This window comes from Miscanthus floridulus, chromosome 16 (genome assembly GCF_019320115.1).
Source record: "Miscanthus floridulus cultivar M001 chromosome 16, ASM1932011v1, whole genome shotgun sequence".
NCBI lineage: Eukaryota > Viridiplantae > Streptophyta > Magnoliopsida > Poales > Poaceae > Miscanthus > Miscanthus floridulus.
In genome coordinates this window covers 98,149,710-98,171,789 of record NC_089595.1, presented here as the reverse complement: position 1 = coordinate 98,171,789, position 22,080 = coordinate 98,149,710, and the positions used below count along the sequence as shown (strand labels likewise).

General features: G+C 44.4%; 1 protein-coding gene across 1 annotated transcript; it reads right to left on the bottom strand.

The window, feature by feature from the left end:
- Window positions 1–461: 461 nt before the first annotated feature.
- Window positions 462–14,063, bottom strand: LOC136514477 (TNF receptor-associated factor homolog 1a-like). The gene is made up of 13 exons (XM_066508425.1): window positions 13,850–14,063; window positions 13,170–13,360; window positions 9,021–9,132; window positions 7,968–8,056; window positions 7,816–7,884; window positions 7,594–7,723; window positions 7,082–7,240; window positions 6,604–6,967; window positions 5,960–6,069; window positions 4,689–4,842; window positions 4,110–4,303; window positions 3,833–4,031; window positions 462–2,804 (listed from the first exon to the last, which is right to left on the bottom strand). The coding sequence occupies exons 2-13, from the start codon at window positions 13,318–13,320 to the stop codon at window positions 660–662; spliced, it is 3,876 nt and encodes a 1,291-aa protein (XP_066364522.1). The 5' UTR covers window positions 13,321–13,360; window positions 13,850–14,063; the 3' UTR covers window positions 462–659.
- Window positions 14,064–22,080: the final 8,017 nt, after the last annotated feature.

The following is a 22,080-nucleotide window of genomic DNA, read 5'->3' as shown; positions in this document are numbered from 1 at the left end:
TAAACGATCATGAATTATAAGACAGAACAGTATTTTTCTCTCACACCAAACCAGCCAGCGATAAATAATCCACGATCGCTGCATCATCGCAAGTCAGCGTCTCCTCCGCAACTACAACTAGAATCGAGCCAGAGCATTGCTCCCTCTATTAAAAAACAAATTTATGTTTTTAAGAAAATACTTCTGAAGACAAATCATTGTATATGAATTTATAGTTTTTATACTAAATATTTAAAAGATATTGGTTATTACTGATTTAGAACTTTCGCTTGGATCTTCCAAAACGTCATTATTTTGCAAAGCAGGAGTACATATTTTTTGGACAGGGTACTAACTTGTTTAGCAGGAGCACTGAGAGCAGCCGGTTACGTTGCACCATCACTACAAAACTCGTCGGATTAGCTAACCTCCATACGGTTCCTTTCTCCCACCGGCCACCGCCAAATTTAAGCTTTGAAATTTAAGAAGGTTAGGACAGAGTTTAAGCAGAAAAGCACTCAAATTAGACTAATCAAGGCGCAGGCTTTACAGGATGTATCTCTTTTCTTTCCCTTTTAAAACTTAAAACTTTTAATTACATGGCACATCAGCTCAGGCCCGAAACCATCTGTTACAACAAACATTATTCCGACTGTATGATTGTATACAGGCATCTCGCATTACCAGCGCCCGTTGGCATGGCGGCGCCACAAGGAGACTCCATTCACCCCACTTCCCAGATTGGGGTAGTCCCCCACCTGGGGGTGGTATCCATTTGCGTTAACCCCAAGGCTCACCGATGGACTAGCAGAGCCATTCAGCCAAGGCTTTGAAGCACTCACGTCAGACAGGCCATTAGAGTAACTATCCAACGAGGGAAACTGCCGCTCCCTCAACCCATTAACAGCATTTATGTCATAAGCCCCCGAGAATCCACCGTCGTACTTGGTTGAATTGAATCGAGCGGGGCTTCTAACAGAAGCCACTTCCATATCTGACAAGTTTCCTCTTGGCGAAAACGGCAGGCCAAACCCATTGTAATCTTGACGAAATGACTCTGGTATACTGCCATTGATCTGGTCCTCCTCGAGCAAATCGTTTATGATGTCAAGGTGTGGAAATTCTTCTGCCACTGGCCCCTGTGGTTGGTGCCAGACATGACTGGTGGGTGTCTCGGTTTGGAACTGTCTAGCTTGCAGTCCTGCATGCATGCTGAACTTTTCTGTTCCTCTGCTGCATGCTTGCTGATAAGTATCGTCCCTCCGAGATTGGTCATATGCTTGACTGTTGGTCATTTGTTGATAAGGAGCGTGATCCCTCCAGAGATGCATATCAACATTACTGTCACCTTTCCACTGCTGCCAGCTGTCATGTGCTTCTAACTTACCAGACCCAGACCTGAATCCATGCCTAGCTGGCGACTGATCAGATCTTCCAGCAGGAGGCATCATGACAGCTGTACTTGATGCATATGCTGATAGAGGCTGTGAAGGAGCAGTATCTTGACCCAGAGAAGAAGACTGATATGCAAGGCTTGCAGAGGTTGTAGCCAGACCAGTCTTACCAACTATTGCATTTCGGTAGGTCTGTGGAATATAAGATGGGGCAGAAAAGGAAGGATCATTTACTGACCTTCTCCCAGCTGCTTCACTCATCGAGCGGGAAAGCAATGTGGAAGTTTGAATATGTGAAGCAGCTGGTGCAGTTGATCTTGGTGTTGGTAACACAGGAGCACTTGAAGGCCTCGATGCTGCAGCAACCTCCAAAACTGAGCTGACTGTGACCTTCCTAGAAGTAGTTGCCCCTTGAGCTTCAGAATTAGTAGCAGGAGATATATGTGTCTGTTCTGAAGAAGGCAGAGCAGCTTTATCAACTTGTGATAATCTTGGGGGGGCTGGAATAAACCTATCAATTTGCAGCGACCTTGAAGGAATAGGCGCATCTTTAGCACCTGATAGTGATTTTGGCGGGGCTGGAGAGGCTTTGTCAACTGGTGGAGATTTGGGAGGAATTGGAGTTGCTTTATCAATGGCTGGAGATTTTGGGAGAACTGGAGTTGCTTTGTCAATGGCTGGAGATTGAAGGCGAACTGGAATTGCTTTGTCAACAGCTGGAGATTGAGGGCGAACTAGAGTTGCTTTGTCAACAGCTGGAGATTGAGAACGAACTGGAGTTGCTTTGTCAACTGCTGGAGATTTGGGACGAACTGGAGTTGCTTTGTCAACTGCTGGAGATTTGGGACGAACTGGAGTTGCTTTGTCAACTGCAGGAGATTTGGGACGGACCAGAGTTGCTTTGTTAACTGACGGAGATTTTGGAGGAACTGGAGTAGCTTTATCAGCCGAAGGTAGCTTCGAGGGAACTGGCGTTGCTTTATCAGCCGAAGGCAGTTTAGGAGGGACTGGAGCAGCTCTATTGATTCGTGGTGATTTGGAAGGAAGAGGGGCATCTTTATCCATATCTGCTGGATGTAATTTCGAGCAAGGAGATGCCATGGTGACTTCCATTTTCAAACTTGATGCATTATCTTTATTTGACACTGGGCCCACTTTTGTTGTGGCGGGAGAAGGCACAGATTCATTGTTTGCAGTGACTGGTATGCCTGAAACAGATTCCTCCAGGACAGGGTTGACCACAGAGGCATCCTTATTTGGTGTTCTGTTAACTTTAAGATCAACTGTATCTTCTGAGGAATGCATAGGGCCTTCTGGAACATCAGGTGGCTTATCCAAAGAATTAGATGAGTCGGAAGATTCTTCTGCCTTCGCTTTTGCGTCCCTAGCTTCAAAATGAGCTTTGAGAAGTTTCTGCCCCTCAATATTTTTCTGAAAAAAATGCAAAAACAAAACATAGTTACAGAAACGAATCAGTTGACATTTACTATGAATGAAGTAAACACTGAGCATTCCTTATGTAAGCTGGAAAATAAGAACCCGTCAGCACATCCATTCGAGTGACTGGTACATGTGTTTCACAGGGAAAAGGGGGTTGCATTGTCATACCAATCCATTGACATAACCAGTCACCAACACTCCAACAGTACAGCACAAAAACGTAAGGAAAAAAGCTGTCAGGTTTTGCATCAAGATATTGTGATTGTCTCCAGTTCATGAATCAATCAAAAGATAGTATTATTCACCATTAAAATATGATGAAAAGAAAATTCTATCACCTAGAAGGAACTAGGTGGCATGGTGAATAAGAAATAAGCACCCAAATTCGAGTCAAAGAGGACTCAAACCTTGGGTGTTGAGAGTGTACATCCAAACCTCCCAACAAATGAGTTAGGCTCAATTTCTTAAAAACATAATGATACACAGCAGGAACTATGTATCAATGACTGAAGGATAAATTCACAGCTTTCCTGTGTATTTGAGAAAATTCGAAGGATAAAGGTCTTGAACCAGTGACACAACATCCTATGTCCTCTAACACGAGGCAACATGGGTGCCAAGTATAATTATCACTCCCTTTGATTCCAAATATAGGTTCATTAGATTATCGACATGGTCTTAATATGGCACTCTGACTGGTCATATCATAAAGAACATATTGTTTCAAATAGAAAGGAGTTAAATAATGTTGAAGCGTCTTTCATGATGAATCTAGCAGCATTAACCATGGCAATCTATATGAACTTTTAGCTCCTGATGGTCAAAGTTAAGAAATGTTGACTTCCAACAAACATAAAGGGACTTATTTGGAATATGAGGGCAAGTTTAAAATATGCATCACATACAAAACCAACAGTCATAATTCAGATCCTTCAGTTGTTCATACGCAGAAAATGTAGTAGCCAAACTATAAATTTCATGATAAAACAAAGACAGCTTTTTCGAAATACTAAATTCACCTCATGCAGACGCTGCCCTAGCTTACGAAGTTTATCTCTCAAGGTAAGTAGAACAGTATCCTGGTCCAGTTTAGGAGCTGTGCAGCAGCCAGAACTATTGCGGCCTGAACCACCAGTAACACTAGAGGTGGAGGGAAGACCATCACCTTCTTCGGCAAAGCCAATAATGCTTAAGCCCTTGTTACGCTGATTTTTCCCTCTGCACACAAGTCTAGCTGGAGCAAATGCCAATCTTACAACAAAGTGATGCACAACTTGTTTTCAAGTGTTCACTAACCTATTTGGAATGTCTGACCCATCTGAAGAACCTTCTTCCAAGGCATCAACCTTTGCTATCACTTCCACCTTAGCTGGTAAGCCATCACTATTATCAATGGCAGTTTCATCACGGAGCCTTTCCAGAATTTTAACCTCACATTTCTCATCTCTTTCCTTGTCTTTAGCCTTACGGTTGTTCTTCTTTTGCTTGGTCTGAAAAAGAAACCAAGTTTATGATGAAAAGGACAATACAAGAGCGATAGAGGCATCAAGTTAACTAGAACTAAGGGTAAAGAACAAGAAATCTTGAACAAGTTTTCTTCAGTAACAAGATAGGCAACCAACCCTGCTGAAACTGCAAAACCTCAGACGTAACTCATTTTTTCAAGTCACGCATCATTATACCAAATCCAATTAAATCGGTAAGGGACATAGAGAAGAACTATAGATTCTAACTCACAAATATTCTTGAGTGAGAACTATTCCAGAAACCGACAGCTAGAGAGCCATTTCTAAATGTGCCATTGATAAACTTTAACATAACATGGTTCAATATAAGAAACTGAGAAGAAAACTAATGCGTGTAAGGAACTAGCACCTGCTTTTTCTTGGCGCGCTTGTCCTTTTCATTTGCACCACCACCACGCTTCCCCTTCATCTGATGTTCAAGAAGCCCAGCCTCCTCCTCCTCACGAATAAGCTCTTCTTGCCTTCTCAAAGCAACAGCTTCTTGGTATGCAACTTCAATTCCACTAACAAAACAAAATATAAGAAGCAAAAGAAACAGTCAGCTTATATCACCATTAGAGAACAGCTTGCCAGCGATTTAAAGATATTACACTGCCCAAGTTTTCTTTTTGAAATTCAAACCTAACTACTATAAAATAGGCCTTCCTTTTTTTAGTGTATAAAAATAACCAGAAAATGTCTTTTAGCCTCTTCTGAGTTTGATATTCAGCATGTGCAGTCACAAAATATAGTTGGTGAATGGTGAACATGTATCAGTCATATATTTTTGCAAATGGTCATAATAAACTAAGCTGAGAGAGCCTTCATATAAGATTTATAGTAGTAGTATTTCCACAACTCCAACTAATAATCACCACAAAACTTGGTCTGACTGGATCACGAGGGTCGGGGACAGGGATGTGGGGCACAGCCGCACAGGTGTATAGAAAAACAAGTCGAAGGGGTTAGATTGGATCGAGTGATCCCAAGTAATCTAGGTTGATGACCTGGTTCGATGAGCTTTGATATGCCAGGTATGAATAGTTACAGAAGATCAGCACAAAATAATTAAAATACAAAAGAACAAGAAAAGGTAAATCAAGCTGTGTACGGTGTTCCATTCAGCCTGGCTCGATGCAGTATACAATATGGATATGCAACCCACCACCATGTCAGCTGTAACTGCTACTGTCACCGGTGTGGTGCTAATGCTATACACCACCAGTGGCCAGGTGTCCCTCTTCGACGCTGAGTGCCTCTCACATCTAAGCAACATCCTCCTCCTCCATACCCCCCCCCCCCCCCCCCCCCCCCCCACCCACCCACCCACGCGCCCCCATTTTGTTCATTGATACATCTCGTTGCATGTGGCAACAGGGCAGCGACCCACATTGATTTTGACCCATGGATCGGGACAACATTTTGGGTCACGGAACACGGCATCAACTACACTCCCAGTGACTACAATCCAACCTAAGCCATTAGTTCTGCTGAACATTCAGATCAAACCATCATTTCAGTTTGCTATGTCTGGTTTTAAGGCAGTAAAGTCAGGACCAATCAGTTCCTACATGACCAAGAGAACCAATCCAATTTAAGTAATCACAAAGATTAAAATGGATACATCAAATCAACTGTTACCTAAATATATGAGATAGCACAAATGTCTCTAGTATCTTCTGACCAAGCTCAGTTAGGCGCCTTTCCTCACGCTCCATAGAAACTTTGTAAACCTCGCCAGAACTTCCATCCTACGAAGACGAGCATAACAAAAAAAATGATTCTATGCAACAGAATCATGCAAGGCTATGCACTTATACAGAACATAGCAAGTAGTCAATACCATGCGATGAAAACAAGCTAACTGTTGACCAACCTACCAAGATAGTTTAGAGAACATACTAATTGCATGCTCAAATATTTGTTTGTATAAACAGAACATATCTCAGCAAATGTCATATGCTAGGCTGTTCTGACTGGAAATGGAACACCTCTCTTTCAACAAGGGACAAGCCTATGAGTAACAACACGTAAGGTATTTGTGTATGTGATGAGAGTAATAGTAAACACAGTTATTAACTTGTTCATTAAACAGCTGTCAGAAACTAAACCAATCCAGATGAGTTCAAAAGGATTACCTGCACGTAGGCATGAGAAACTAGCAACAAAATTGTCCTAATATAATTGATCGAGGTTCTAGGGCCAAGAAAACAGACACCTACTAAGATGGGCAAAACTTGAAAATAAAACCAAGATATGACAAATCAAATTATATTATCCCTTACCTTCATGCGGCTTTGGGAAGTTTTGTCATCCTTGGGGGCTAAAGGTTGACAAGGCAAGGGTTCTAAGGCTGCTCTCTCAAGTAAAGCTATAACATCATCAGCCAAAACAAACATGTCCACGTCAACATGGACCATAGGAGCAGGTAGTTCTTCCAAATCTGCTAATTTTGTTTTGCCTTTCTTGCCCTTCATCCGGTATTCAAGTGCCTTCAGACTCGTGTACAAAGAGTCCATCACTAATGTGGAAGTAACTTCTTTCTCTACAAAGAATTGCTTCACTAACATTTTCAATATAGTGTCAGTCTTTTCTCTGGACATGCGATGCCTGGTGTTTGGGTCAATTGCTGACCAGAAAGCACGAAAACTGCAAGACCAACAAATATTTTAATGGCAGAAAGTACATAAATTATAAAACAACAGCAGGCGACACTGTTCAATTTATTATGACAGATTAATCTAGGAAAGCCAACTTTCTAACCTGGACCATTTCATTTTGTCCTCAATGAGCTTGCTTAATTTACTTCTTCGCTCCTCAACAAAACGTCGGTAGATTTGTTCCACATTTGTCATATAGATGCGGATTAATTCTCTCCGATAAGGACGATCAAGGCAACGAAAAGGTCTATCCACTTTCTCCCTTGAATGACAAAAAGATATAGCAGTCTGATGTTAGCATGTTACAAGAATAGGTTGCCAATATAGCAAACAAACATAAATGGGCAAATTGTCCCATATACAGATATACAGAATTAGATGAGTACAACAATGGTTTGCTCCTTTGTATAAGTTACTGAAGGTTATACGAATACAACGACCAAAAGAATTATAAACCGGAGCAAATGCAACATTATGCTTTTCACGGGAATGGTCGCAGCAGAATCCGCAATGGATTTGCTGGGAGCAACACAATTTCAGGCAGTCTATTTGTATAAATCCCATGAATCTGTGAATCAGAAGCACTATCAATCACAGCAGATACTGATTAGCTACCTGATAACCTGAACTTGAGCTATGATTTCAAGAACATCGTCAACAAGAAAACCATCCTGAATCTTTGACAGCTCCATAAACTTTTTCCATCCCCAATCATGTTCCTTCTTCCAGAACCTATGCAAAGTATCTACAAAGCTTACTTAATTAATGCCTGAAGATAATGTCAAGATAACTATTGCGGGCACCTTCCAAGAAGAAAACAAACCAAGTTCAGCTCACCTGAGTACTTCATCTTTTTAGGATCTATATTGGCTACAGCTATAGTGAACTGTGCAAAATGACTCCATCCTGGAATAGTCAGATTAGGATCAGAAAGGTAATCTCAGTACCGCACTGGCATGTAAAAGATTGCAGCAGACACAGCATCAAACCTGGGAGAAGTTTGTCATGATTAGCAACGCAAAGGAATAATGAAAGATGATTAGAGACATCACATCCTTGAGGGTATACAAGAATATACCTGTGTAATAAATTTGGGGGAAAATAACAAAGGAGTCAGCATGTTAGCATACAGAATATGTACACCAGAAAATGACACAGGAGTAAAAGATACTAGACCATGAATAAAACTATATAGCTTTCTGATGCCAACGGCCTTTCCACGGAGACAAAAGCCAAACCATGGGGGTATATCATATATGTCGAATGCAATGTGATATGTTAACACTAATAGGGTATAAAACAGACCATTGCTATGTCAGGATTATTTACTACAATTCCTTGCTTCTAACTCCCACAACTACCAACAGACCATTTGACAAAAAGAAACATATAATGTCAGCCTGTTATGCAAATGGGCAAATGGCACATAAGGGGAATGTGTTTAGCATGTTCCAATCCCCAGGTTAGGTGCCAACATTTTCAATCAATACGCTGGAGATAAGTAATCATTATCAGTAAGATATAAATGTTATTTACATACACAGTGCCACAAAAGTTGGTGCTCTTTGGGCAAGAGTAAATATATCAGCACACATTGACAACATAATGATAGGCTTTAGGGTTGTAATTGTATAAGAGTGGAGCGCAACAAAAGAAATGATACTGAGAAAAATAGCATGTTTAGCACCCATAGGTGCCAACATAAAAAAAAAATTGACACAATTTGAGCTCAACAAGTGCATACAGGAAATACACGCACGCTTGAAGCAATGCCATCCGTTAATTGATTGACGAAAAGATACAAGGCGGACTGTGAAACACTAGCAATCATGAATGGTGCCATATCTAACAAGTAACGAAGTCCAAATGAAAAGGCAGTTAGTTCATCATAGCATCTACAAGGAGTGGTAGATTTCATTCCTCAAGTGCCCAATTTGAAGCTAGGTTAGATACCGAGAGCAATGCTTAAGTTTATGGAAAGAAAAGGCAGAAAAGAGACATGAAGACAATGTTTTCCAAATAATTGCCGTCAAGAACTTTACCATTTGAAACCACCAGCTTCAAATGGCTCACTTTTCATTTCTCTTTTCTTCTCCTTTGAGAAGTTTTCAATCCTCCAAGTGTAACGTCCAAACAATTCTGAAGGCTTGGGGCCTGTTATGGTAATTCAACAAAATGAGCTATGAACAGGACAAAACAAAACTTTAGAACTTAGGACACAACATGCATCTTTGAAACCAATTATGAGCAATAAAATGTTAAAGACTTGAATCAGGGAAAGGACCTAGATTTATCCATACAACAACAGCAGCAGCAACAACAACAACAACAACAACAAAGCCTTTAAGTCCCAAACAAGTTGGGGTAGGCTAGAGTTGAAACCCAGCAGAAGCAATCAAGGTTCAGGCACGTGAATAGCTGTTTTCCAAGCACTCCTATCTAAGGCTAAGTCTTTGGGTATATTCCATCCTTTCAAGTCTCCATTTATTGCCTCTACCTAAGTCAACTTCGGTCTTCCTCTGCCTCTCTTCACGTTACTATCATGGCTTAGGATTCCACTACGCACCGGTGCCTCGGGAGGTCTCCGTTGGACATGTCCAAACCATCTCAACCGGTGTTGGACAAGCTTTTCTTCAATTGGTGCTACCCCTAATCTATCATGTATATCATCGTTCCGAACTCGATCCCTTCTTGTATGACCGCAAATCCAACGCAACATACGCATTTCCGCGACACTTATCTGTTGAGCATGTCGTCTTTTCGTAGGCCAACATTCTGCACCATACAACATAGCAGGTCTAATCGTCGTCCTATAAAACTTACCTTTTAGCTTCTGTGGTACCCTTTTGTCACATAGGACACCAGATGCTTGCGCCACTTCATCCACCCTGCTTTGATTCTATGGCTAACATCTTCATCAATATCATCGTCTCTCTGTAGCATTGATCCTAAATATCGAAATGTATCCTTCCTAGGCACTACTTGACCTTTCAAACTAATATCTTCCTCCTCCCGAGTAGTAGTGCCAAAGTCACATCTCATATACTCAGTTTTAGTTCTACTGAGTCTAAAACCTTTGGACTCCAAAGTCTCTCGCCATAACTCCAGTTTCTGATTCACTCATGTCTGACTTTCATCAACTAGCACTACATCGTCCGCGAAAAGCATACACCAAGGGATGTCCCCTTGTATGTCCCTTTGTGACCTCATCCATCACTAAGGCAAACAGATAAAGGCTCAAAGCTGACCCTTGATGTAGTCCTATCCTAATCGGGAAGTCATCCGTGTCTCCATCACTTGTTCAAACACTAGTCACAACATTGTTATACATGTCCTTAATGAGCCCGACGTACTTCGTTGGGACTTTATGTTTGTCCAAAGCCCACCACATAACATTCCTTGGTATTTTATCATAAGCCTTCTCCAAGTCAATAAAAACCATGTGTAGGTCCTTCTTCTTCTCCCTATACCGCTCCATAACTTGTCTTGTTAAGAAAATGGCTTCCATGGTTGACCTTCCGGGCATGAAACCAAATTGGTTCATAGAGACCCGCGTTATTGCTCTCAAGCGATGCTCGATAACTCTCTCCCAGAGCTTCATAGTATGGCTCATCAACTTAATTCCCCGGTAATTAGTACAACTTTGAATATCCCCTTTATTCTTGTAGATCGGTACCAATATACTTCTCCACTCGTCAGGCATCTTGTTCGATCGAAAAATATGGTTGAACAGCTTGGTTAGCCATACTATAGCTATGTCCCCGAGGCATCTCCACACCTCGATTGGGATACCATCCGGTCCCATCGCCTTACCTCCTTTCATCCTTTTCAACGCCTCTCTGACCTCAGATTCTTGGATTCTCCGCACAAAGCGCCTATTGGTGTCATCAAAAGAGTCATCCAACTGAAAGGTTGTGTCCGTATTCTCACCATTGAACAATTTGTCAAAATACTCTTGCCATCAATGTCGGATCTCATCATCCTTCACCAAGAGATGCTCCCTTTCATCCTTAATGCACTTAACTTGGTTGAAGTCCCTTGTCTTTCTCTCACGAACCCTAGCCATCCTATAAATGTCCTTCTCTCCTTTGCCACACTTACAGCTCAAACATACAGCAACAGCAAATAGAGACTAAAATTAATTAGGGCATGATCAGCATGCAAAAATAGTAGGTGTTGGACAGCCAACATCTGGGACTACCACACTCAAAAGCGTTGTCGCCTTTGTGATCAGGCTCAGGAGACAATCGATCATCTGCTCACATTCTGTGTTTTTGCTCACCAGGTGTGGTTCAGCCAATTGCAAAAGGTTAGTCTGCAGGACCTAACCCCATAACCTGATGACCTTTCTTTTGATGATTGGTTGGCTAGAACAAATCAGAGAGTTGATGATCATCAGGTCAAAAAAGGGCTCAATTCTATCGTTTTGGGTGCTTGGTGGATTTGGAACCATTGCAGCCTTCTTCTAGCTGGAGTTTTGTCACTAAATAGAGAAGAACTGCATTGTGGGGATCTGGCCGGGTTCAAGGTATTTCTTATCTCACTGCATTTGCACCAGATGGTGGCAAGTTTTCTCCTAGGCTGCAGTCAAGTTTTGATCCTTGTAATAGGCATGCTAGTGTAAGTGTTTTGAAGTGGGTTGGCCTGGTGTTGTACGAGTTTTAAACCCCTTTCTTCTTCTTAATATAATGATATATGCAGCTCCACTGTGTGATTGAGAAAAAAAGCATGACCTTCTAGAAAGTCCTGTTGCAGTTTAGTACTCCACAAAAAGAAGTCTATATAAGTGGCATAATTATTGACATTTACAAAAGATAAGACAGAGTGGCAGTAATCAAGGTCATGTGGATGCTCTCAATAAAGAATGTAAGTGGACTCATAAAGTTTTCTTTGTTCACAGGATAATTTGTGGCAAAAAAAAAATCATCCAATTTATTTCAAACTCTAATGTGCATACAATCTGAATCTGAATCACAGAGACAAGACTTATCCGGCATTTTGACTCGATCACTATCTATGTTTTTTCCCATAAGCGACAGGTATTAGGATAAATTGAAGCATCATACAGGTATACTATGAGTCAGGATTAGATAGCAAATGTGAGTCAGTGATAACTGATAAGCACCATTCACTGTGGTGCCTGAAACATCAAGTCACCTCAGGTGCTATGGCACTGTCTAAAGGACCAATTGGTATGCCCCCAATGCTAGAACAGGTACCTTTTTTGGACCGTACATAACTGGAAAAATACTAAAATTTCACTTCTGGTAAGACACGCACTTATGTTCCTAATAGACCAACTGCTACTCTCCCAGTACCAACAATGGTTATTTTTCTTGGATTTTGCACAACCCCAAAAACTTGAAATATGTTTCCACTTTTGAAAAACAGACCCGTACTAAGCAAGATGTCCAGAATGACCAAAAGATCTTTCTTCCATCCTCCACTCCTTAGCAGCTGCCATCACCACGACTACCTCCTTGTCCACCTCCACCTCCCATTTTCCTCCTCACCAGTTCACGGCCGGTAGAAATCAACGCTGTGGAGGTTTTCAAGAATCAGTCACCACCTCTGCTTCACGGAATCTGCCACTAACTCACCATCACCACCATCCCTCTTCTTCCACGTCTCCACCTGCACCTTTTTATCCTCCTCCCAACCAGCTGGCACATGCCCCTCTGCCTAGCCCAATTAGTCACCAACTTGGACCACCTAGTCAAACAAACTGCCCGGACTGTCAATTGTGCTCAAATTGTGTGGCAGCGTGGTGGCAGTAAATGCCTAGATGGCAGCCTATTCTACCTTCTAGAACACTATATAAAATATTGATGGAGGCTAAGCGATACCAGTCCATTTAGCAACGGTAAGCATCGTCCGTTCTCTATTTCTTAATTACCAGCCTCCTTGTGCGTGAGCACAGCATGGTTGGACTACTGATGTAACTGACGGACAAATCCAGCCAACCACATGGGCCTTTAGCTACATTCAATGATCAATGACTGAACAAAATGCACACTCTGCCTTACGGCTAAAAACTTTTTGACCAGAGCTTTTGTAAGATGTCAAGACTTCGGGAACAAGCTACTATATCAACTATGTTAATAATGAGTAGATAATGAAATTTTGGCCATGCAGAACAAAATCATTCAGACACCAAAGTAACAGGCATTAGATCAAGTGCATTCACGCACCAGGATCATCATCATCACCGTCGCTGTCCCAGAAGGGTGGGGATGTTGAAGGGGTGTCACTGTCTGCCCGCTCGCCAGAGAGACTACGTTCATCGTCCCTCATTCCAGTTGTGCTAGCAGCTGAATCATCCGTTACCGCGGAACCTGCCATCCGCAAAATCCACGACCGCTCCAGACAACCTTATCCGCAGCTGTATGCAGAACAAAATCATTACACACACCAAAGTAACACATGAACGGATGAAAAGAGATGATAGACTGGAGGAAAATCAGCACCCAGCAATTCAGGAAGCACCTTTATTAAGCCCCTGGAAATTTAGCACTCATGCCAAACAGTTTTATTCTAAACTCATGCTTCCCAGGTTTCTACTCCCCGACAAAAAACTGGGGATTCTGTGACCAGTGATCAGTCAAAAAATACATGTTCCGGCACTGAATTACAGAATTCAGACAGGAACTGACCCAGCAAAGGACAGGGGTGTACACATGTACACCCGAATTTTTTTGCAAACAAAAAATCGAAGTCAGTAGGCATAATACATAATATACACTTGTTTTTTTTTAATCAATCATACCCTTGTAGTTAGATCAGATCCGAATACAGATAGCCAAATAGCTTAAGTTAGGGTTTGGGCGCTCGGTTTCGCACAGCACGAGGGGGGGAGAAGGGGTGGGCATACCTGGTAGGTCCTCGTCGCCGGCGAAGGGCCCGACGAAGACCTGGGCACCTGGCGTAAGGCGGCGGCGGCGGCGGCGGCGGTCGCCCAGTCGTCCCCACGAGAGGGAGAGAGCGCACGCGGGGCGGGGGTGAACGGGAGAAGAAAAAGCAAGGTGAACGCAGTCCCGGGCCGTTTTTTCCTGGCCTAGAGCTGGAATGGTGGATGCCGTGGTTTGGCTCTGACGCAGGCAGCGTGTCAAAGCACGCGCATCCAAACCAAATCTTACGTGACTCTGCTTCAATGCTCTCTCTTCTCTAAGATGTGTTTAAGGATCGGCCTGGCCTGCATAATTGGCAAATTTGATACAGCTTCTATCACTTCTATGGAAGCACTTTCCTAAGTAGCTGTACACCATGCTCAAAAACAAATTAGCTGTACATAGAGAAAACTACTGTAGAATAAAGTAGTTTGATCGAGCTGGTATGTTTTAATACATACTTAATGGGGCTACGGAGAGAAGCGTGGCCACAAAAATATGTCATTTGGCTTTTAGTTTTAATTTATTTTAGCTATAAACAAGCCCGACATACTGTAATGACAATTAAGCTTTGTTTTAATTTTTTTTAAATTTTTTCGTTTTGTAACCTACTTAAATATATACAGGTCAGAATACTTTCTATTCTAGAATCTAACTAAACGAGAAAAAAGCTAAAACTATCGATGTTACTCATAATCAGGCAAAAAAACATCATCTTCCCATGCAATACTTTTCAAGTGAACTAATATACATTATGGCTTACCAGCGGTGCATCTCTAGAAGTTTGCATAGACCTACGCTTGCACATATAATTTTTAAAACCACCTGTTTATAATCACTATAAAATGTGATTATTCTTGTACATGTGTGTCTCTAGAGATGCTCCAGTGTCGTGTTCAGATGTGTATGTATTCATACAAAGTTTTGATATTCCTCCATCAACAAAAGCAAGGCCTGAGTCCTTGTTAAACTGGATATCACAAAGTCGTTTGATTCAGTTTTGTTGAAGTGAAGTAAAAGTTAGGCTTTGGATATATTTTGTGTGATACACTCAGTGGGCTTTTGGCTTCCTCAACACAAGTTATACTCCTTGGGCGAGGGATGTGCCAAGGTGATCCTCTTTCTCCCATGTTTTTTTTAATTTCAACACGGGGGCGTTCCCCGCCTGATTTATATATTAGCCCAAAACAGCCCGTTATGAACAAGACATTTGTGTACATACGCCTCAACACAGGGGCGATCGGTGGCATAACCACAATTACAGAAAAGGAAGAAAACAACACAAAGGCAAAGGAACTCTTCGACGATACCTCCAGGGAGGTGAATGACGTGTAGACGTAATCATCGTCGTCCAAGCAGGAGCTTAGCAAGGCTTTTCGCCCGGTTCCTGTGCCGAGGAGAACCGCAATGCCCTAGCCGACCAAGGAGAGGAGGCAGCAGGGGGGTTCTTCAGCGACGCCTTCAACAAGGAAGGTCCGTCCAATGGCGTCCCTCGTCGCTAGCCCAGCCAAGAGCTGAGTTGAGCTTTCGCCCAGAACCCTTGCCATCGCACTAAGGAGACGACTCACTGCCCTCCCTGACAAGAGGCACAGGGAAGGCACCCGCAGACATGGAACCCCGCCACCGGCTCACCCGCGGCCAAACCGCACGCACTGCACATGCACGTGAAGAAGAACGTCCAAGGTCACACAACCCCCCCCCCCCGTCGGCTCACCCACGGCCAAACCGCACGCACCGCGCATGCACGCGAAGAAGAACGTTCAAGATCACACAACCCCGCCGGCGGCAAGTCCGTGGCCAAACCACGCGCCCAGGGCCCTGCACACGCACATGTAGAAGAGTCGCCATACCGCAGAGCAGCTCCAGTAGATGGCGTGCAGAGGCGCCGCCGACCAGGGTGGTGCGGTAGCCGCAGCCGCCGCGCCAGCGCCCTAGGGCCCTGAACCACCACGGCAGTGCTCCTCCGCTCGGGAGCACTACGACGGGGCTAGGGGCGCCAACACCAGCACGGGGCCGCGTCGGATAGCGGCGCACGCGCTAGGGATCCCATCGACCAAGGAGGGCCAGCCGCCGCCGCGGTGGATCTGCGCCTAGAGAACCCCGATTCGCCCCACCGGTGAACCCAAGGTGCCGGAGACATTGCGAAAGAGGAACGGGAGGCTAGAGAAGGAGCAGCGCCGCCAGAAGGTCAAGAGACACGCATCAGCACCAGGAGGGGCTGTCGCCGCCGCACTGGGTGGATCCGGTGCCGGGGACGGTAGAGACAAGGTCGGGAGGCTTAGATCCGGCCCACTGGCTTGCCATCGCCGTGGCACCACCTTGACCGTCGTAAGCCATCCCCGTACAGAGGGCTCACAGCACACCTAGGAGAAAGGTCTCGCCGCCCCCATCCTAGGGAGCCACACGGGCTTCCCAGTGGTCCGCTCGGGTGTTACACTATAAATCTTTTGCTAAAACACTGCATGTGCATCATGTTATGTGATAGTGTATGAAATAAAAGCGTGTAAATCAATTTTTGTGGCTCGAAATGAATGTTATATTTCATGTCGCGTTATATCACTTAGGGTTCTATATGAATTTTTATTGAACGGTAATGTTATAGAACGAGTATACGAAACATTAATAAAGTTTGTAGTACAAACTTCTTAGGTGGCGGTGAAATACTTGCGGTCGAGAACGGGATTCACTAGCTAGCGTATCGAATAGCTTGAAAAATGCATTCGACTCGAAACCAATCAAGACGTAGTCAAATTTCTTAAGTTAGAAAACGGGTTGACGAGGCTAAGTTTGGGAATTTTTGTAGGCGAATTGGATTAAGAAGTAGTGTAATTTCATGGTTGGTTTTAGTAGCTTGATATACCATCTCGAGTGTAAAATAGGTGGTTTAGCAACTGGATCATCGAGTTGGATTGTTGAGCGGCTTTAATAAGCGTGCATGACACGTTCTAGACGGATGCAACGTCTGGGCGCGGTCACCATGCTCGGCACTCGGCGTCGCCGCGCCGGCCGGCCGACGCGCACGCCCACACACGTGCCACCGCACTGGTCAGTCCTCCCGCTGGCTCCACGCTGCAGGCCGCACCACCACTGTCGCGCTCATGCACGCGCTCGCGCACATAAGCACCCACGCACTCACCCGCACACCGCGCTCGGTGGGACACTAGGCCCCGGCGAGCCTGGCCGCTCTGCCACCGTCGTTGCGTCCACCTGAGCCACGCTGCCTCCTCGTGCTCACCTACGTGGGACCATGTGCGCGTGGCCACCCTCGGCTAGCCTGTGCCACTGATGCTCGCCGTCGCGTCATGTTGCATCCTCGGTCGCGCTACGCTACGACGGCCGCTGCCGCACGGCCACTGCTGCTGCTAACCCTTCACGGCTGCACGTGCGTGGGCTTGCCCCACCTGCCTTGGGCACACATCGTGCTCGATGTGACACTACGCTGCTACCTCTCTTGGACCGGTGCCATGCCACTGTTGCGCAAAGGGCTGAGTCACCGCCGTCGGCTTGCGAGTTATGGCAATGCGGCCAACCAATTCTGAGCGCGTTTGGCCATTTCCCCCAACGGCCTGTAGCACGTGCACGATTGTACACCAAGTTGATAGCCATGTCTTGCCACGACAGCGACGAGCCAAGCCATGCCTCCCGTCCCCTGTTCCTCTATCGCCATGGTCGTCGGACCCGCGCTTTCAATTTGGGTCAATGGAGGCACCTCGGTCCAATTAACTTTGCCCACGGCTCCATCGTGTAGTCAGCCAACCACCCGACCCTAGCTTGCAGTGAGCCTTGTCGTGCCATGCTCCAATTTGGAGCTTCCTTCCTACCGGGTCAATAAGATCGTGTCGGTATGCGTCGACGGCAAGCCCCAGTGCATCACCCCTATTTTTAAATGATCACTGAATATATATATGATGTGCATTTACGTTTCAGGCATTTTATGAAAACTACATGCATAGATATACTTACCTATGAGTCCTACTAGTATAGGTTGAGTAGCTGCTATGCTCAAGGCATTGGTAGCGTGAGTAACCTGTCGTTACTCACAATAGGTGAAAATTATGATCACTCAAGATAAACTGGTGGAAAGGAAAAATAGTGATCGGGCAGAGATATGGTTTGGGTATTGGTGGGTGTAAGGGGTTGTGTCCTACGGCCAACAGGGCATAGCTTGGTTACACTTTTTCCCTGCCTGTGTCGGTTAAGGACCGACTATTGCATTAGATTCTAGGCAAGTCACAGACTTATTATCCCGAGCACATACATGGGTATGGGCGCAGGGAAGACATGTTGCTCTCTTGTCATGGGTTTTGACTCTTTTCGGACCGACTGATTGGAGGCGGGGATGGTGGAGGTCCTTGCACCACATTGAGTCCGGGACTCAGGAGTGGGGGCTTGGAGTCTAAGTTTGGACGGGAACTTGGACCCCATGATAGGAGCGTGATAGGTTGGTCCTGCTTATGCCTAGGGTACAAGCGGGGCATGTGTTTTTGGGGTACCCAGCTGGGGGTATTGATTCACGAATTGTCGAACGATCCGATACGGCTTGTCTACAGTCTAGCACCGTAGTAAGGACTGAAAGATGAAAGGTGGTGAAATGGAACTGATTGCTCAACCCTTGCTTGAAAGTAGAACAGGTGCTTACATAGAATGGCTAGATAAAGAATTAATCATGACTGCTAATAATAACATAAATAAGGATTCATTATTAGCATTGCTTTCTACAAAAAGAAACCCAGCAAACCCTAAAGCTTTGCATATTCCTTGGAGTTGAGAAATTATTCCCACTAGTCGGATAAGTCTTGCGAGTACATTGTGTACTCAGGGTTTATTTACCCCTGTTGCAGGTTAAACTTGAGGAGTACCCGTTGTGTGATGGATTCTTCTGGTGGGCACATATGGATCCTTGTTCATTATCGATAGATGTTTATTATCATTCCGCTGTTTAATATTCCGCACTCTGAATTTGGCAATGTAATAATGAATTTCTAAGAACTCTGGATGTATGAAATGTACTAAGTATTGTAACTCATTCTCATTATTGGATCCTTGGGAAAATGTGGATCTTTCGGGCTCTCCCTTGAGGGTGTGCCTGATGGAACCCGCCCACTGTAGCTTGCTTTCGGGGTGCTTAGTGTCTGATGGAAGATGAGCACCTCTGTAAGTGTGTTATTTCAGGCGGTTCTACCACAGTTGGTACCAGAGCCAATAATGAGTTTATGAGTTCATCACTCTTTTCCAAAACCTAAAATTGACCAACAAAAGTTTTGCGAAAAGTATGATGTGATAAATTATGTAAATAAGTATAAGCCCTAGCAATATGGTCTATCTAGGATAGCGACACTGGTTTTATCTAATTAGTTTTCTATAGATACACTGACTTATGTTGCGTAAGAAATCGCTTAGCATACGGAAAGTGAGGGTGCGATGTGCCAAAATTTTGCAAATGCCACTATATTCCGGCCTGAGTGAACATATAGGCCGATGCATGCATCAGGATAATAGAATCTTGCTTAAATTAAAAGTCCCCCTACACGTATAAATTGGATTAGTAAATTGATAGGGTTAACTAAAGGAATGCTTTAATAAATGCCTTATCATTCTTGATCTGGAGGGTTGTTCTAAATGGATGGTTCCTATCTGTTATAGATGAACCTAAGGTCCGGTCGTAGGAGCACTAGTGTCGAGGTGGGCCACGGTTTTGGTGAAGGACAAGGTGAAAGTGGCCAGGCCAATGAGCACGGCAACGGGGAGAGCCACGAGGCTCCACTTCTGGATCCTCCTCCTCTACCACCTCCACCTTCGATGACTCATACAGAGATAATGGCAGAAATGTTGGCTACTTGTCGCGAGGCAACCTATGCCATGGAGCTGCTGGCACAGGCTGTCGGTGGCTTCGCCCATGGAGGCCACAGGGGCAATGGTGGGAATGGGGGTGGTGCCCGTGGTCCTGAGGGATCCTGCTCTTACTAGGATTTCTTAAAGATGCACCCGCCCACGTTTACACCGATGGCTAAGCCTCTAGATGCAGAGCATTGGCTTCATATTCTGGAGCAAAAGTTTCTATTGCTCATGGTGACTGATGAGTAGAAAGTGCGCTTTGCAGGGCAATAGTTGTTGGGGTCCACGAGTGCATGGTGGGATACATTCAATGCCATGCAGCAGGCGGATCATTGGGTGACCTAGCAGGAGTTCACGGTGGCCTTTAGAGAGTATTATATTCATGCTGGTGTTCTCAACAGAAAGTTGATAGAGTTTCTAGACCTTCGGCAAGGAAGTATGACCATGATGGACTACGTCAATAAGTTCAATCACTTGTCATAGTATGCTAGGACTCATGTGGATATAGATAAGAAGAAAAGGGACCGCTTCTATCGCGGCCTCTCTTGCAGCTTACAGAAGGAGTTGTATACTGGGAACTATCAGACCTTTGGGGTGATGATGAATGCTGCTATCGCCATGGAGGGCTTGTAGTGGGATTCCTAGGCAGAATGGAAGCGCAAGTGGGTGGCTACGGGGTCTTCTAGTCACCCCCATGCTCAAAAAGTATAGGTTGTCAGGCGGGTGCCCTATTAATCTTTAGGTGGGCATTCGTTTCGACAACCTCAGCAGACTTTTTAGGCTCCTTCCACTTAGTATCGTGCACCCACCCAACAGGTACAACATCAGCAACCTCAGGGACAGTAGGTACCACCTCATCAAGGATTGGGGAACAAGCCTGGCGCTTGTTTCAAATGTGGCAAGGAAGGCCACTATGCCCGGGAGTGTCCACAAAACTAGCTGGCCTTGCTCAGCCATCGGCTAACTTCAGGCTAGTCAAGCAGACAATGATCAAGAAGAAAGTGTCAGTCAGTCGATCTAGATAAGTTAATTTCACGGAGACTGAGCAGATATTGCAAAATAAACCGGTGATGGCTGGTATGTTCACAATTGATTCCCATCCAGCTTATATGTTGTTTGATTCTAGTGCATCACATTCATTCATGAGCATGGGATTTGCACACCGGTACAATATACCTCTTATGGCTATACTGTTTGCCTATAGAATCTGTACTGTAGGTGCGCAGATGTGTGTTAACACTCAGACGGACACAGTGAGCTTAGTATTAGCCACTCACACTTACTGTCTCTAGTTCATGATACTGCCTGGGCAAGGCATTGATGCTATTCTAGGAATAAACTGGTTGTGTGTATATGGGGTAGTTTTGGATTTGAAGTAGACAATTGTGGAGTTACGGCTTCCTTCTTTTGAGGATAGGATGTTGCTTCTGATACCCTCAGATCCAGCCTTACCTATTGTTGCTCATGCTAAAGCCTCTCCTGATCTTACCTCTATTCCTGTGGTATATGAGTTCCTGGATGTTTTTCCTGAAGATTTACCTGGGTTGCCACCAGACAGAGAGGTGAAGTTCTCCATTGAGCTAGAGCCTGGAACTGCTCCTATCTCCCGACGATCGTACCGTATGGCCCTAAAGGAATTGGCTGAAATGAAGAAGCAGTTGGAAGAGTTGTTGAAAAAAAGGCTTCATCCGTCCTAGCTCTTTACCATGGGGTTACCCAGCCATTTTTTGTGAAGAAGAAGGATGCCATTCTTTGGATGTGTGTGGATTACCACCCTCTTAATGTGGTTACCATTAAGAACAGGTATCCTTTGCCCTGCATAGATACTTTGTTCGATCAACTAGCTGGTGCTAAGGTGTTCTCCAAGATTGACCTCCATTCAGGCTATCATCAGATCAAGATTAGACCACAAGATATACCAAATATAGCTTTTTCTACTAGGTATGGCCAGTATGAATACCTAGTCATGTCTTTTGGTCTCACCAACACTCCTGCATTCTTCATGCACCTGATGAATTCATTCTTTATGCCAGAGCTGGACAAGTTTGTAGTGGTATTCATTGATGATATCCCGATATATTCTAAGAACAAGGAAGAGCATACCCAACACCTTTGGATAGTACTGGCTTGATTGAGGGAACATAAGTTGTATGCTAAATTCAGCAAGTGTGAATTCTGGTTAGATCGAGTGCAGTTTCTGGGGCATATTTTAACACCTTATGGTATCTCCATTGACCCTAGCAAGGTGCAAGATGTGCTAAATTGGGAGTCTCTCAAGTCTGTGCACCAGATTCATCAGTTCCTTGGTCTAGCTGGATACTATCAGCATTTCATTCCTGACTTCTCCAAGATAGCTCAGTCGATGACCAATCTGCTCCAA

Excerpts from the sequence above, each read along its gene's own strand:
- LOC136514477 (XM_066508425.1), bottom strand. The coding sequence starts at position 13,320 with ATGGCAGGTTCCGCGGTAACGGATGATTCAGCTGCTAGCACAACTGGA. Across the intron at positions 4,843-5,959 it reads GTGCTATCTCATATATTTAG|TGGAATTGAAGTTGCATACC; the intron begins GTAACAGTTGAT and ends TTGTTTTGTTAG. Across the intron at positions 4,304-4,688 it reads AGCGCGCCAAGAAAAAGCAG|ACCAAGCAAAAGAAGAACAA; the intron begins GTGCTAGTTCCT and ends TTTCTTTTTCAG.